General features: G+C 39.4%; 4 protein-coding genes across 4 annotated transcripts in view; 2 read left to right on the top strand and 2 right to left on the bottom strand.

The window, feature by feature from the left end:
* Nucleotides 1-3,019, top strand: part of lrrc20 (leucine rich repeat containing 20) — a 5,468-nt gene extending 2,449 nt beyond the window's left edge. The window contains exons 3-5 of the mRNA XM_020604983.1: nucleotides 1,835-1,984; nucleotides 2,104-2,271; nucleotides 2,372-3,019. Of these exons, the coding sequence (XP_020460639.1) occupies nucleotides 1,835-1,984; nucleotides 2,104-2,271; nucleotides 2,372-2,508 (455 nt within the window). The 3' untranslated portion in view covers nucleotides 2,509-3,019. The remainder of the gene's footprint in view (nucleotides 1-1,834; nucleotides 1,985-2,103; nucleotides 2,272-2,371) is intronic.
* Nucleotides 1-4,927, bottom strand: part of pald1a (phosphatase domain containing paladin 1a) — a 55,684-nt gene extending 50,757 nt beyond the window's left edge. Inside the window, exon 1 of the mRNA XM_020604976.1 lies at nucleotides 4,582-4,927. The gene's annotated coding sequence lies outside the window, so the exon portion shown is untranslated. The remainder of the gene's footprint in view (nucleotides 1-4,581) is intronic.
* sar1aa (secretion associated, Ras related GTPase 1Aa) lies at nucleotides 3,414-9,709 on the top strand. Its single transcript, XM_020605306.1, has 8 exons — nucleotides 3,414-3,495; nucleotides 3,586-3,640; nucleotides 5,880-5,947; nucleotides 6,194-6,313; nucleotides 6,647-6,712; nucleotides 7,559-7,662; nucleotides 7,764-7,895; nucleotides 8,006-9,709. Exons 1-8 carry the CDS (start codon nucleotides 3,414-3,416, stop codon nucleotides 8,120-8,122), a joined length of 744 nt encoding a protein of 247 aa, XP_020460962.1. The 3' UTR covers nucleotides 8,123-9,709.
* Nucleotides 9,710-11,056: 1,347 nt separating this feature from the next.
* The window catches only part of LOC109963034 (SPARC (osteonectin), cwcv and kazal like domains proteoglycan 2), a 38,788-nt gene continuing 33,298 nt past the window's right edge, over nucleotides 11,057-16,546 (bottom strand). Inside the window, exons 9-11 of the mRNA XM_020605281.1 lie at nucleotides 14,636-14,698; nucleotides 13,407-13,544; nucleotides 11,057-13,092 (exon numbers count right to left, since the gene is read on the bottom strand). Of these exons, the coding sequence (XP_020460937.1) occupies nucleotides 12,947-13,092; nucleotides 13,407-13,544; nucleotides 14,636-14,698 (347 nt within the window). The 3' untranslated portion in view covers nucleotides 11,057-12,946. The remainder of the gene's footprint in view (nucleotides 13,093-13,406; nucleotides 13,545-14,635; nucleotides 14,699-16,546) is intronic.

Below are 16,546 nucleotides of genomic sequence, written 5' to 3' on the forward strand. Positions count from 1 at the left end.
GTTATGGCCAGCTGTGAAGCTGGCATATCAGGTGACGTCACGGTTGACGTTCCTGTGTAGCATGGGCTAGCCCAACCAAGGGATAAAATTGTATAGGCATGAGGGTTCAGGGTCTTTTATCCTCCATGCTGCCTGCGCGCAGGTTTGGGGGTGGAAGATGCCTGGACGTGTAATGTTAATTTTGCCTGTGATCCTTTGAATAAACCAGCACGGTTATCCAAGTGGTCCGTCTTGTCTCTCTGAGTTCCTGGTTAAAAGAACTGGGCAATATCTTTCAGTAGCTATCAGCATGTATCAGAATCAGAAACAGCTTTATTGGCCAGGTGTGTCGGACGCACGAGGAATTTGACTTTGGTACATCGGCTCTCAATGTGTATATACATATCCCCATGCAAGGGGCATTTAAACAGTAAACCAGCATAAGGCTGTGTAATATAACAAAATAAGCAGTATAACAAGCAACAAACACTGCAAACAATGCAAAATAAGCAGTATAGACAGGCAGTAAACAATACAGACAGACAAAGTCATAGTTAAGTGTTCATCAGAGTGATGGTGCGGGGGAAGAAACTGTCCTTGTGTCTGGTTGGTTTCGCGTACAGTTACCTGTAGCACTGTCCAGAGGGGAGGAGTTCAAACTGTTTATCAGCTGGCACAGGATGTACATCCTCTGCTATGCTGCACCATATGGCCAGCTGTTCAACCTCCCATCTGTAGGCCGACTCATCATTGTCATGGTAGCTGTACAGCACGGACTTTCAGGCAGGAGGGGGCCATGCTGTCTGGGCCTCTTCACATACTGTATAATCAGAGGTGGGGGCTGGGGGAAAGGGAGGTGATCATGGAGGGAGGAGCTGCAGGTTGTGGGTCCAATGTGAGGTGGGTGAGGGGTATGGAGTTCTGCATCTCAAACCTGTAGTAAAACTCATTCAGCTCATCTGCCACTCAATGTCCCTGCTGCTGAAGGCCTCCTTTTTGGCACAGTGAAGCTGTCAGAGCTGAGCTGTGAACCAGGGCATGTTGTTATATGTGCAGAATGTCTTGGTGGGCACACACATGTCCTCACAAAAGCTGATGTATGATGTCACAGTGTCATCTATGTCTTGTTAGGTATTTTTAGTCAGATAGATATTGGATAGATACTTTATGTATTAGAAATGTTTAGTGGAGATAGGATGTCTAGTTAGACTGTTAAATGCTTAGTCATGCTTATGAGTTTCTACAGGGTACATCTGGTCAAGGATAACTAGAGAGAAGAGTTGATGACTGTCAGCAGACAGGATGTTTAATATTATTATTATGACGTGTAGAACTGTAGCCTTAGCCATAATATGTTCTTATGTTTAAGTCACGACATGTTCTAGAAGTCTGTGAGAATGTTTTTAGCTACACACCACTTAATCAACAGACACACACACACATTGATTTGCTTCATGTTTTGACTACTGCTATGACCAGCTGCAAAGCTGGTAACAGAGACGTCTCAGTTGACGTTTGCAAGATACCTGAGCGTGTAATGTTAATTTTACCTGTGATCCTTTGAATAAATCAGCACTGTTTTGAAGTTACTTGGACTGTCTCGTCTCTCAGAGTTAGCAATGATAATAAGAACCATATCCTACAGTCTGTAGTTGCAGTTCCAAACATGCTCCAGTCTGTACAATCGAAGCAGGCCTGTAGCTTTGACTTAGCTTCCTTGGTCCATCTCTTCACTGTTTTGGCCATAGGTTTGCAGGTTTAGGTTTCTGCCTAATAACCTCAAAGATACAGTATTCAGCATTTTCCTTCATATTGATGCTTCATAATCTCATGGTTATGTTCTTCTTCTCTGCAGACCTGTCAAACTGCAAGCTCATTTCTTTCCCAGATGGTGTGTTCAAGGTCCTTAGGAGTGTATCAGGAAATATCCATGTAATCACGCTGGCTGACAATGAGATGAAGGCCATTTCCAGCAAGTTCTTTTCAACCTTCACTCAGCTGAGAGGTAGTGGATAATGCACCATTTGATTCATGGACTCATTCATGTTGACAATATCTTCATGCTGTGACAGATGAACAGACACACGACCCCTCAATTTACTTGTGTCTTGAAATACCTTGTAGAACTGGACCTGCAAGGCAATGTTCTCACCAAACTGCCTGACACCGTGGGAGAAATGAAGCATTTGACCAGCATCAATCTGGCTAATAATAGCTTCTCCATCTTCCCTGAGAAGCTTATTGAAATAGCCACACTGGAGAGGATTAACCTGGAAGGAAATAAAATTACTGGTAATAATACTATATTAATTTAATGCATTCTGCCTGTTTGACAGAGGGGGTTGTGTTGTATGGTTTGAGCTCAAGTTTATTTTGTTCTTTTATCCCACAGAAATTCCAGTGCAGAAGTTGTCTGCCATGCCGGCACTGAAGTGGCTCAATGTGAAGTCAAACCCTCTGGACTCAAACACTCAATCTGCTCTGCAATCACCCCACAAATTTGACATTCTAACTACAACAGAGTCCTAAAAGAGGTTATAAACAATAATATATCACCTATAAACGGCATGCTGTGTGCCTTTATCTAGTACTGCTGAATACTTTCATATGCCTGAATGCTGAAACATGAGAAAATGTAGTACTTGAAAATATTTAAAAAAAACTACCACAGGAAACAAAAAAACAGAGGTGTGTAAAGATGGCATCGTTGAGTGTATCAGTCTTACTGGAAACCAAACACTGAGGAAACTATAGAACTACAAAGATCAGTCTTTATACACCATTTGCCTGTTTTTGTCTCAATTCAGATATTAGCAATGATTTATTTTGAAAATGTTGTGCTTTTTTTCTCAAATGAAGATCATATACTGTAAACTGCTGTCTTATTTCATATCTGACTGGGTATCAAATTAATTTCTGGGACAGTCTTAAGATTTTATACTGTTCTTTTTAATTAATGTAATTTTTATCTAATTTCCCTTTGGGATTATTAATTATTCAGATCATTATTTTCTAAATTAACCAATTATTTTTTAATTAATAAACTGTCAAGAAAGTATACAGTAACAGTTCTTCAGGGCCCAATGTTCTGAATGTTTTGTAAGACCAACAGTCCAAAACCTCGAAAAATTCTATTTACAGTGATAAAACAAAAGCTTCAGAATAAAGAACCTGGAACAGGGGAATTTCTGGCAATTTGGCAGATGATTAATTAGTTGTTATACAATTCCTGATTAATATATGGCCAGTCCACTAATCACTTAATTGGTTCAGCTCTAGTTTGATCGGTATGTTCTTAGGGTTCACACCAATAAAAGATGGTTACACAAAGATAGAGGTTAACAGGGTGGGCTGGGACACAGGCTGCAGCACTGTCTTGGCAAATGAACAGGAGGAGATTAACCTTGAAAGAGCAGCTCTGTAGATACAATATAATGTACATGTACTCCAAATACAGCAGCCTATCTGTGGAGCAGTTCGACACCATGAGGGATTATCGCTCACTGGCTGTTAGCCGTCAAGAGGTGGCGCGAATTTAAAAAACTGGATAGAATGCGGGGAATGCTAAAGCACGAAGAAGAGACCCTCTGATTGACTGTTTCCTAGGAGACCACCGATACTACCAAGCGCTGGGCTGCTCGTCAGTGTGGGGTGGGGTGGGGTAGGTTAGTGGAAGAGGCATTTGCATGTATTGTAACAACACGATTATCCTGCTATTGTCATCTTCTGACAATAAGTTAAGCCGGTTGCTTGTTAAACGTTATCTTGAGCCACATGAGGTTATACTCTAGAAAGTGCCAGAGGTTTAACGTTAGCTAACATGCAAGTGCTAACTAGCAAACAAACGTCATGTAACTACTGTCATGTCGGTTTAATAAACCCACAAAGCACAATGAAACTAACTAAATGGTAACTGTAGCAAGGCTACAAATGCAATATTTGTGGAATCAGAAACATCACTATTGGTGATTGTAATGTCATTTTACAGTATAAGATAGCAAATAACGTTGGCGTTTAACAAACAACGAAAAGAAGTGCTTTCCTTCAGCGGAGGTGTTGAGTGCTTTCAGTCGTAACAATGCCTTTGCAGTGTTTCTATGCAATGCATTAAGTGCAAGAGTAGAGCTTTTCATAAAGTGCACAATAGGTCCTTGCAGTGTTTAAAAAGGTTTGGGATTTCAAATCATTTACATGTTCATCCCATGCTAATATAAAGGGGGCAATACAAACATGACTGCTACTGCTGACGGTTAAAAGTAAAATTGAGTATGCCTAAATAGTCCTCAACACATTTACTCTTTGGCTGTGTGCTCTGCACTATCCCCGTTAACTTGCTTTTATGCCACCAATGTTCCTGAACACACCTATATAACTTAGTTTTGCTTACTGCGTTTAATATTATGCTTGGTCACGTGTGTCATGTTTACATGGACGTAACAGAAATGCTAATGCATTTAGCACCCGTTAGCAGCCTACACAACCTACCATTTTGATCCTGAATATGTAACTTAATTAAATTTATCAACGTAACCACATCAGGTACCTCATACTTTCAGTTCCATAACTTACATTCTTTCCCAATATGTAAAGTTAACGACTTACTTAGCTCCAGACTCCCCTTCTTCTGTAACTCCAGTCTTAGGTGCTAACGTTAATGTGTTAGCATCATGCTCTTATGCCACATACGTTTTGCATATGTGGCACTGAACCGTCTTCTCTTTGACTGTCAAATAAAGTCCTCCCAACTTTAACCAGGTCTTCTGCTTTTCTCTGTTGTAACCATGCTCACTACTATCCACTTCTTCCGCCACATTTTGATAACGTTTCACTGACATAGGAGCCCGGTATCTCACACAGCTACGTGACTACACCCAACGAATCGACAATTAAATTCGTTGTCAACTATTGTCGATTTTTATCACTTTTATGGATTGGTTGTTGCAGCCCTAATTAATAGACCCTTTTTACAACAGGCATGTTGAGTTGTCACATTATAAAGCACAGTTTTAGCTAACAACTGTGGTGGTTAGCAATAAACCAGATTCCAGAGGTAATATGTAATGGTACAGTATGTAGTTCATATAGATATTATTTGTAATAGTTATGTAAGGGTGAGCTAAGTGTGTACGGAAGCCTGATCTGTTCCTGGCGCAGGCAAGAATATCTTGGGCTGTGTCCCCCTTGATTAACTCATGGGTCAACATCCTGAGTGACTTCCTCCTCTGATAGGGAATGGATATACTGTAGCTGCAGCTGATGTGAACTGTTCGTGTGCTCTGTTCAGGTTTAGAAAAAGGGAAATGTGTGCTAGGTCAATGTGACCTAGAAGGTCATGTACTGGACAGTTTAGACAGTGTTAGGAAGAAGGTGTGTGAGGGTAGTTGGCATGGGACCGCGTCTTCATGGCTCCGGCCGTGCAGAGCTGTGTGAGTATGAGCAGATAAAAAGCTGGGTTGGAGCAGCAGAAGAGAGAGAGAGAGGATGACCATGCTACCGTGAACAGTAAACCACGTACTTTTGGGGACCCAGCCGGCTGGGGGGGGAGACGCTGACTGACTCGGGACGGACAACGAATGACCTGACTGACTGGTGCTCTGACAATCTTCTTATGCTTTATCTATCACATTGCAGGAGGAGTGAATCTGTTCTTTGATCTATGTTCTCTGTTCCCTAACTACAAGATTATGTGTTTAAATACTACTTTATTCCGAATAATTGTAATATTAAATGATCTGTTAAATTGGGATGGTTTGTCTGAATTAATTTAGTCGGTATCACCACTCCAGCCACGACACAACATTAAGGATGGCTGAGTTTAATTAAGTGTCCCACTAAACTGTCAAATTACACCTCTCCTAACAGTAAACTGTAGAAGTATTCTGACTTGGTTCTTCAAGCAGACAGTCAAGATGTCATTTTTTATTCGACTGGATCTACAGGGGCTTTAGTAGTATTTTACAGTTCTTAGGTAAGTACTGTTGACATTTCCTTAATGATTTAAAATTGGTGGAAAGGTATTCAAATTTTCTATGTAAATGTAAACTCACTTTGACGAATGGTTCCTATTAGTGTTGAATTCTTTGTGTACAGGTTTGGTTGTGTCTGGTTATACCCCACTTCAGGGATGAAGTAAGTAAGTCACCCATAAAATGTGCAGGTCATTATAAAAGTCACCCATAAAATGTGCAGGTCATTTGTGAATCATTTCTTCCAGGTTTGTACAAAAAGACGGGTAAGCTGGTTTTCCTCGGCCTGGACAATGCTGGTAAAACAGCACTACTGCACATGTGGAAAGATGAGCGACTTGGTCAACATGTACCCACAATGCAGCCAAGTAAGGAGAGACATACAGTAGAGAGTACTGTGCCATCCAAAGGTGGTATGCTTGTAGAGGTTTTATTGTGTTGGTTTCAATATATCATACCACAGCATATCATAGCACAGTATCACCTTTTCTGAAAATATGCACATGTATAACACCACCCTAAATAAAGGATTCAGCTGTATTATTACTAATTCCTAGTTAAAACTACTGCTATCATACTGAATTCCTGCAAGAACAGCTGGTTAACAAACCATAAAGATCCTGAGGAACAGGTGATACTCTCCTTACTGTACAGATTAAACAGTCACAAGCATAAAAGCCTTTATTTTCTTTCTCACAAACCTTCTGAGGAGCTGACAATCGATGGCATGACCTTTACTGCACTTGATCTGGGAGGACATAGTCAAGGTGAGAGCTTTCTCCATTTTTTTTTCAGTTGTTACACAATATAGAAATACAGTAGGCAGCTGTTACTGCTGCCAGAACAGATTTTGGTGAAATATTGCATTGCAAATCTGAATTACTTTTTATGTCACAGGCAAAGTTTCCTGAAGGCAATTCATAAGTCAGCGCATGATTTAAACTGTAGATGGCTGTAGTGCTACCTCAACATCATGTAGATGTGTTGAACATTATCAAACCACTTCATTCATTCACAGTAACTGAGTAAAAATGGTGGAGGAGAAGGAAACTGGTTTGCTACTAATCAAAATATAATAGTAGTCATTTGGAAAGAAGAACTTTATTAAGCCTTCATCAGCTTGCTCCTTATTGTTTTCACTGTCACTAATCTCTGATGTTTTTAGAAACATACGAGAAAACAGTCAAGTTGAGCAGTCACAGTTCTCATGAATAAAGAATATAGTAACCCACTAGAGCGTGACATGTACAGATTGTGAAATTTGTATTGTAAATCTTGTATTAATGTAAATCTTGTGGTATAACAGTGAACTCAGGTTTGTCATGTAGAGGCAAATTCAAAGTCCCATTGTCCACACACGGTGGTGTTTTCACTTATGTTGCCTGATTAGAACTGTTCTCAACACTAATTGAATATATATGTGTTGCTGTGCATTTAGTTATTAGTCAATTTTAACACTTTATGACTGTACACAAAGAAAATAGAGGATACAATTGAATCATTACTATCCTAGTTAAAGCTGTTGCATTACAAGCTGAAAAGGACATTTTCTCTCCTCTACTGAATTACTGCAAGAACAGCTAATTAATAAACTGTCTTCCCATTGATGACAGCTCGAAGAGATTGGAAGAACCACCTGCCGGCTGTGAATGGAATCGTCTTTCTTGTAGACTGTGCAGATCAGTTCAGAATCACAGAGTGCAAGACAGAACTTGATGTAAGATTAACCATGAGTGTTGCAAGCTACAGTATTACCACTGTGCAGTATTTACTGTTAACCATGGACTGATGATGACTGAACTGCTCTGGAATTTCCAGGCTCTCCTAGCAGATGAGACCATAGTCAATGTACCAGTGTTGGTGCTGGGTAATAAAATTGACCGCCCTGAGGCCATCAGTGAAGGAGTACTGAGAGACGCTTTAGCTCTTTATGGTCGTGTTACTGGAAAGGTAGACCTTGTCTTTTAATTCACAGAAATAATATAATGTCTCTCTGTGTGTATAGGCACATGTTCCTGTGTCAGCTAACTGTTGTCTTCATTTATCTGTATTATTGACAGGTAAATGTCTCTTTAAAGGAACCGAAAGTCCGACCGCTGGAGATATTCATGTGCAGCATGTTGATGAAACAAGGATATAGGGAAGGTTTCAGGTGGTTATCACAGTACATCAACTGACATATGGGCCTGAAGCTTAACCAGAAGGGATTTTATTGACATGTTTTCATGAGGCATGACAAAGTGTCAGTCAGCCCAAATTTAAAATCTTATGATTCACAACACATGAAGAGCAAATTCTTTTTAACTATTAAAGCATTTATTCAGGATATAAAAGTTTCTATGCAATCTCTTAAAAGTGGTTCATGGTGAACTGTCTTCTCACATTAATGTTATTAATGTGAGAATTAACTCAGGTGATTGTAGTGAGCGGATTAACTCATTTGACATTTTAAAGTTTAAACTGAAAACAGACAACAGGCAAATAACTGAGTACAGAAGATTAATTTTAGTTCATTTAATCTGATGAGATGCAGTCACTGACTTGAAAGTATATAGCCAAAGATTGTATGCTAATGACTTAGGGATTAGCAAAGAGATAGACTGGATGTCAACAGAAGAAACTGAGTTGAATTGAAGTAATTGAAGCTGTAAATGTGCCGCTCATATTCATTGTCTCGATGGAATTGACTTGTTTACAGCTACACCAACCTTTATGTGTTGATCAAAGTGATGTTACATGTTGAGTTGAAGGCAGCAAATTCAAAGTTTGTTACTTAGCCTAAAAGAAGTTTTCATTATCACTGACTTAGTCATACATAACTCAAAGATGATGTCCATACACAACTGAATTTCAGTGGCTGCTCATGCTTTGTAATATGATGAAGGCAGTAATAATGCATTGCCCTTAAAATGTCAGGATGCAGTAAAGTAGAATGACCAACTGTACTGCAGCAGAGACTATTTTAGTACACTCTGAAAGTTGTACTGTAGGTCTGTTTGTTTAAACCTGATCATCTTTTCAACAATGTTAAGTATTAATTAGCACTGCATAAAATACAATGTAGTTTTATCTCTGCTTGTGAGTTGTTGCAGTCTTACTTGAATCAAGGAGAGATAGTCGCTGAGCTTCTGTAAATTACAGTATGTATAATATAGATGTAAATGTTTGTAGGGTAAAGGCCCTGACACCATATAGTCGACATACTGGAATTATTTATAAATGACAGTTTATTGAGTTTATATTTTCAGCAATTACAGTATCTGTGCTGCTATGATTTCATGCTGTAAAAACAATTTGAGCCTCTGATGGTGAATATTGACTGCAGGTGCTCTATATTATGTGTATTCTTTGTCACCTATCTATCAGCCAGGAGGTTGTAATCTTTGAACGCTTCTTATACCAGATCTATCATTAGAAGTTCAAGTAACCTAAATGATGAAATCAAGGCACATCACTGAGCTTTTCTTTTTATTCTCTGACATACAGAAAGGCTTTGATGCTTATCTCATAACTTAATTATTGTGAACTGCCTTAATGTGATATCGATTGAGCGCAGTCATTTGAGAAGATGCTGCCTGGTTACTAACATAACACACTCCAAGAGAAGTGACACCACATTACATTAATTTCTGCTGCCCGTCATCAGCTACCTGTCTCTTTTACTAATTAGTTGTAATATTTTACCTGTGGTTTTTAAAAATTTGCATGGTCAGCCCTCTCCTTATATCTGTGGTTTGTTAACTCTCTGAGACATAACCAGATCCAGATACGCTTGTTGAGCCTTTGTGACACTTGTAAAAACACTGTATCAATAAACTATATTATTACTTTCAGTACTGATACATTTAATCAGCTGCTGTATTTTAATTAAATTTTCAGGTCAACCTTTCCCTGTATCTCCAGATTTGGGGATATTGCAGCTACATGGTAAAGCATTAGTAATTTAACACTGTACTTGCGTCAGTTTTGTTGACTTTTATTTTAATGCTGCAGTATATAACTGAAGGTAGTGTAGCACTAGCATAAAAGTCCAAATTAATCCACTCTGCTCCGCCCAGCGCTCCCTCTCCCTGCTACGTTCCACCATGCTCTGACCACCTCTTCAGATATTTGTTGCTATGAAATTACAATAAATGAGAGTGCAACAAAATTTACTGAAGAGGCAGAAATAATTGAAAATCTCTGACTGGTTAGAGAGGTCAATCCTACTCGAAACCTTTTAGATGCTAATATATCTGCACTGCTGCCAGTGCTGGTCAATGACTCTGGGTCACAGGAGGCTTCGACAGCACCTCTCCACATTAAGGCAAGTTTTGGTGCATATTTCATTGCAGGATTTACCACCCACATGCCCTTAAACAGTGTTGTCTGTCACATTATGGTCATTTAGTGGTATACGCCACAAGGCAGCCAACCTGCTGTAATTTGTTCTTCTAGCATGAGGTGGCAGCTGAGGACCAAAATATCTCAGCAAATATTCCATCTGCTTTTCACAGACTCAGCTGAGGGAAGACTCTGCTTTCAGCCTCCTCTTGTTTTTATTTCACTGGTTCATGATTGTAGATGATGATGAAATTGTTTTTAGTTAATGCCTTGTTAAACACATTCAGCTGTGTAATCAGCTGTAACAGGCCTTGGCTGTAATAAGCTTCAGTAATCAGCATTTCACGCACCAGGTGGGGGTTTCAACGGTCACGAGAAAGTTCCATGTGCCAAAATGTTCATATTGAGGCATCCAGCTTATATTTTATAAACAAATTACTCTGGGTAAGGTAGGCTCTGGTGTTCATTTATGAGCCCACAAGCTAAATTAGAAAGTACGGATCTGCTGAGTTTTAAAAAATCTGAGTATTGATGATTCGTTTCTGACCACAGTGTGGACAACCCACCTGCCTTTATCTCAAAAATGAGTTACATTTCCCAACAGGCACCTATGCACAGTGTCCCTTTCTTTATCTGGCAGGATCCCTGTGAAAATCCTCATTAAATACAGAGGGAGATGGTGTGTGACTTGGTGGCACGTAGCCACAAACCCAAGTTAACTTCTCCCTGGATGATAATTTTCATCCCTGAAATATACTGAAAAGATTAAAATCAACATATATTTTGGCTCCAGTCCCTTTATTAGTAGTAAAGTGCCTAGAAGTACATTCTTATTTACTAACATGCAATACTAAAAACAACTGTCTGGCCTGTCAATAACATGAATAAAGACATGGCAACAATGTCTCATAGAAAAGAAATTACAATGTGAATTCAAGTATACACACAGAACTTCAAGTAATGCACACATTTTTTTTATAAACACAAAATACAGATTTTCAAATTGCAAACAAAATAAGACATATTTGTGGCACATTCTTTGACATGATTTTAGAGTTAATAGTGGAGAGCGACCAGTGATATCTACTGTAGGTGCAGTTGGGCCACTGAAGTACATTCTACAAGTTTTCAGTAAAAGTAATCCAATTATAAAACCATGTCCTGTATAGTTATATGTATCCACTTAATATAAAAACGGCTATGAGCTGTGGTACACGTTTCTCATAAAGGCAGTCTGATAACATAGTAACCTGAAATACTTGCATCACAGATCATTTACACTGGATTTATATATACAGAATCAGTCTGGAAATACATAACCACATTGTACTGAACTGCTTCAAAAGAATAGTTTAACATTTTGCTTTCTTGCTGAGAGACAGATGAGAAACAAGTTGTGAACACAAGTGTCAAATCAACTGTAACGTTTAAATGGCAAACAGTTGCTTATTTACACATTCATTTTGAGTCAGATTTGTGTCCACCTAACAAATTTAAGTCCAATATTTACTCTCTTTTAGCTCTGTTTCGGTCTCTACAGTTTCCTGAGGCAAATATCTGTCTCTTTAACTGTTAAATGTGCCACAATGTTCACCAGCTGGTCTCTAACTTTTCACTGAAAACAGCTGCTTGTTGTGAATGAAAACAACACTATGAGAGTGGCGAGAGTGAGCCAAAGTTGTCTGCACAGCAAAATCAGCTGAAGCTGAACAGAGATGCAGATTCGGGTGATAATTCTCTATGGGTTAATCACTGCGAACAACAATGTTTACATTCTCACGTGATGCAGTGTTATTGTAAAAATATTGATTACAGCTGCTTTAAACAGTGGCAATGGGAGACAGTTAGCTTGGTTCTGTCCATAGGTAACAAAATCTGCCTCCCAACTCCTGTAAAGCTCACTAATAAAGACAATTTTGTTTATCTTGTTTATTTAATCTTTACAAAAAGTCTAAAAACAGCTGTTTGTATTTTTATGTGCCAGACTTTCTTTTCCTGGTGCAGTGACTTCCTAGACAGTCTGCCACATACCTCTTCATAAACTTTTTGTACTGTGGTTTTTAAAGCTTAAACAAACAAGTTATAAGTGTGATGTTAAAGATTTGTCTGCATACTGTGTTAAGTAGCTGACTCCTGTTGTTTCCTGTCTTTATGCTGAGCTAAGATAACCATCTCCTAGCTCTAGCGCCCTATTTAACATGTCAGGCAATCTTCTCATCTAGCTCTCAAAAACACAAGCAAGTATATTATCCAAAATGTTGAACTACTCCTTTAAATTTCAGTGGGACGGCGGCTCTAATACTCAAGCAATTGTTTACACAGTACAAAATTACAGGTAATTTCTATATGCATAGATGGCAGTCAGACAAGATAGGAGTTCTGATGGACTTAGCTACCTATGACGCAATAGTCAGTGGGTCCTGCTTTTCCGGATGGCAAAACAAAAAAGCTCTGTTGCTCAAAAGACAGAGAAGAGAATGAAGCAATTACACATATCTAAGACGAAAACTAGGCATCGTCTCATGAATGAACCTGCCCACCACAATATATTCCACCAGGATGAAACACAATGCCTCCCCAGTCCGATCTCTGAAACTTTTGCTATAAGGAAAGAGCCATACCTGTAGATTTTCAGGCCAGCAGCTGTGACTCGGCTCTCCACGCAGGGTTAGAACGTTCTACCAGATGTATCCTCCATCATCTGCCTCGCCCTCCTCCTCTTCCTCCTCTTCCGCCTCCTCCCCGTTGTCCTCTGCCTCCTTCTCCTCATCATCCTCCCATCCCACTCCACTCCCAAAATCTCCAGAATATCCTGCCACTTCATCTAGAAAAAAAATATATACATAAGAAATTGTTATGCATCAGTGCCAAAACAATTAGATTGTCAAAAATTTCAAGCACAAATGGCAAATACCCTTTTGTTTTATCTTCTAACATCCACAAAAAAATTTAAAAATATACTTGAACCAAGCTGAATTACATTAGAGACGAGTTGAAACAAATACACTGCACTGGCATATTTTGAGAAAATATATCTTCACAGATTCAATCACAGGCATAAAAATGACTTCATATGAAGGCAATAATCTTGCTGTGTACAGAACAGAAATATCCGTTTGCTGAATGCCCTCCTCTTACCGCAGTCAGGGTTGCCATGGATTCTCGTGCCCATCATCTCTCCACCGTGCTGGTCGACACACCAGCATTCCCCTCGGCTCTGGTCACACTGCGCTTTCCTGTAGTAGCCGTCCTCGTCACAGCTGGGGATGTACATCCCTGCAAGGACATGCACACAAACACACATGCATCTAGTCAGGAATGTTTAATGGACATTTTGGTGCCCTGGGCAAAATGGCCTCTGGTGACTGATCTTTTTGTTAGTATCAGGTGTGTAATGCAGAGTGGGGAGTGTTTTTTCCATTCGTTTTAACGTGTCCACTGGACAACAGAGATGGACTTTTAATGTTAGACCTTTCTCTTCTTTGGTGCCCCTCCAGCTGGTGCCCCCCTAGGCAGCCGTCTAACTTGCCTAGGCCTAAAAACAGTCCTGAATGTAGAGGTTAAATATTAATATCCTCAGCACATAAGCTGCCTCATGGTGAGGTGTGAGATGAGTGTGACATAAAGGAGAATGCCAGCACACCTTAGTTAACCAGTGAGACGACCATCAGTCAGGATAGAGAGGCAGCTTTTTGGCAATGGAGACCAAGCTCACCCATTTTGTTTTACACAGCCGTGTATATGCTGCTGGATGCGATCTTCTACAGTATGCTGGCATAGTGTGTTTCCTTATGCTGTGAGAGTGGCATGTAAAAACGTAGTGACAGCCTAGGTGACAGAACTCCTCTGTTTCAGCCTCCCTCAGGACGCTCTTGTCAAGCCTGAAGCAACATTCTCTAACAAGCACCAACCCCCACCCCACCCCCACCTCCACCTCAACACTGTGTAAATGAGAGAAAAGACAAGTGGGCTTCAGGGATGAAAGAACAGTCAGGGTTTGTAGCTGAACACTGGCGGGGTTTCTCAGGGAGCCAAACAGGCATGTTGGCATTTCTCATTGCTAAAAGCCGCGCTCCCCGGCCCAGATTAGGGCCTAATCATATCTGTGTGATTGTGATCTCTTCAAAAAGCATCTTCCAGCCTGATGTTCCAGGCACCTTGTTACACAGGTACACTCAGACACTTGGAGCAAGGGGCACACGGCAGCTAGGTGTTGCAGTTTATGGGTACCTATATGTGGCTTTGAAAGGATCTGAAGTCAGTCTGGTAATTTCCTGTCCAAAAGGTGCTTCTATGCAAGTGCGGTGTCTACAAATCTTCTATCATATACTTTAACTCCACAGTACTGCGATGAGCAATGTATTTACCAGGCATCTTCTCGGCCGCTGCTTGCACCTGGATCCTATCCAGCTCAGCCAGGCACGGTGGCTCTAAGGGATCCAACAAAGAAAAGTGATGACAGGCAATAGTTAAAACTGCTCTCCCTCAAACTTTATCTCAGTCAATGCTCTTTATAATTACAGTTTTGGCCTGTATTGATTTGTTTAAGAAGTCTTATATTTCATTCCCTCAGAGCCTGATCGATTGTCGAGAACATATGGATAAAGTCTGAGAATGACAAGGAAATGAGCCAAACCTCTCAAACAGAAACAAAGAAGACACTCTGTATTGCCCCCATGGCAATAAATCCTCCCCAATAAACGTAGATTTTCACAGGAATAGTTCTGTTTTCTCAGTTGTAATGACTTTCTGTGAAGATGAATTCACATGGAAAGATCAGTCCTCCAAGGTTTCACTGTCAAGTCACAAACCAAAAGCAATCCCTTTTATACATACATTATAGTATGTTTACAAATTATTATTAGGATACTATTATTACTGAATGGTTTAATGTGAAGGAGTTTATAAATATCACCAGCTAGTAATGAAAAATTGATTTCATTATTTATATAGATTCAGGGTAATCTGTCAGATGCAGGTTGAAAGCTTAATCAATGAGATAATCAGCGTGTAAATGAGGATACTGTCAGGGATATCCTTGCTGATTTGTTTAGTAAAGGTCAAATGGTGCAAATGCTGCCCATGTGCACAACTGGAATAACACTATGAGTACAGGCTAAACCCATAGAGACACATAATTGTGAGGAACATGGCTTCAAAGGTAAGTTTCATGTTTGTATGCATTTTCAAGCACACCAGGTATTTTAAATTAATTTTATGATTATTTTCCCTCCTAACAAAATGAATTATGTCATCATGTATATATATACAATTTATATGCAGCATAAAAAAAGAAGCAAGGTTTTAATTTTGCTCCTCGAAAAAGAGAGCTATAGTCTTATGTTGTTTGTCAAAATAATAACACTGATTGGAGTTGTTTTATGAATTAATAAAACAATACACAGTACTGGAGTATGTATCAGATATAACCATATAACAATACTTAATACTGTGCTTTCATATGTTAAAAAAATCATGAGAACATTGGTAAAAGCTGTTGGTAAATAGACAAGTCAAAGAGGCCTCAAATAAGAGGTCGTGCGCAGACTGTTCTCAACAAAGGAGAATTGCAAATCATACTGGGAATATTGTTGGATCTGGATAAATAGTGGAAATAGATAAATGGATGGAGAATTCAAGCATAAGTTTTTGCAAGCTGCCAAAGTCTTAAACGAAGAGAAGCAAAAGACAGCCAATACATATGTGCTTTGAAGATTTTTGATTAGGCTGCCAAATCCTGCTTTAAAATAGGAGTCTGGGAAAATACCACTTAATACCTTCAATACCTCTATCTGTCTGTTAAATATAGAGAAATTAGCTTAGAATGAAGACAAGAAGCAGGAGAAAACAGCTAGCCTGGCTCTGTCCAGAAAACAGCAGCACCTTCAGACTGTACACAAACAGAATTGTTGAGTTAAGTGCTATTTCTTGCTTTAGAGGTGTTGTTAGCTGTACTTTGGACAGAGCCCCATGTTGTCCCCTGGCCGTAGCTATGCACTCAGCAGACAGATATGAGAGCGATGTCATTTTTCTCACACAACTATTGATGAGAAATTGAACATCCTTAATCCCCAAGATGCTGATTCCTTTAATGGTAATGTTGCTTCCTTGATGTTGAGGTCCACAGACCTAGATGCATATATACTGTACATAATAAATAGCCAGTGGTGGAACAAGTACTCAGATCTTTACTTAAGTAAAAAAAAAACAACAATACAATAAGTAGTAGCATCAAAACATACTTAAAGTACTAAAAGTTACAGTACTCATTATGCAGA

Source organism: Monopterus albus, unplaced genomic scaffold, assembly GCF_001952655.1.
Source record: "Monopterus albus unplaced genomic scaffold, M_albus_1.0 scaffold69.1, whole genome shotgun sequence".
In the NCBI taxonomy this organism is placed as follows: Eukaryota; Metazoa; Chordata; class Actinopteri; order Synbranchiformes; family Synbranchidae; genus Monopterus; species Monopterus albus.

What these genes read in the sequence shown, in the direction of transcription:
- sar1aa (XM_020605306.1), top strand. Translation starts at nt 3,414, where the DNA reads ATGTACATGTACTCCAAATACAGCAGCCTATCTGTGGAGCAGTTCGAC. An exon ending in TCAGTGTGGGGTGGGGTGGG is followed by an intron (nt 3,641 to 5,879) that starts GTAGGTTAGTGG and finishes TTCTTCAAGCAG; the next exon opens with ACAGTCAAGATGTCATTTTT. An exon ending in ATGGTCGTGTTACTGGAAAG is followed by an intron (nt 7,896 to 8,005) that starts GTAGACCTTGTC and finishes TATTATTGACAG; the next exon opens with GTAAATGTCTCTTTAAAGGA.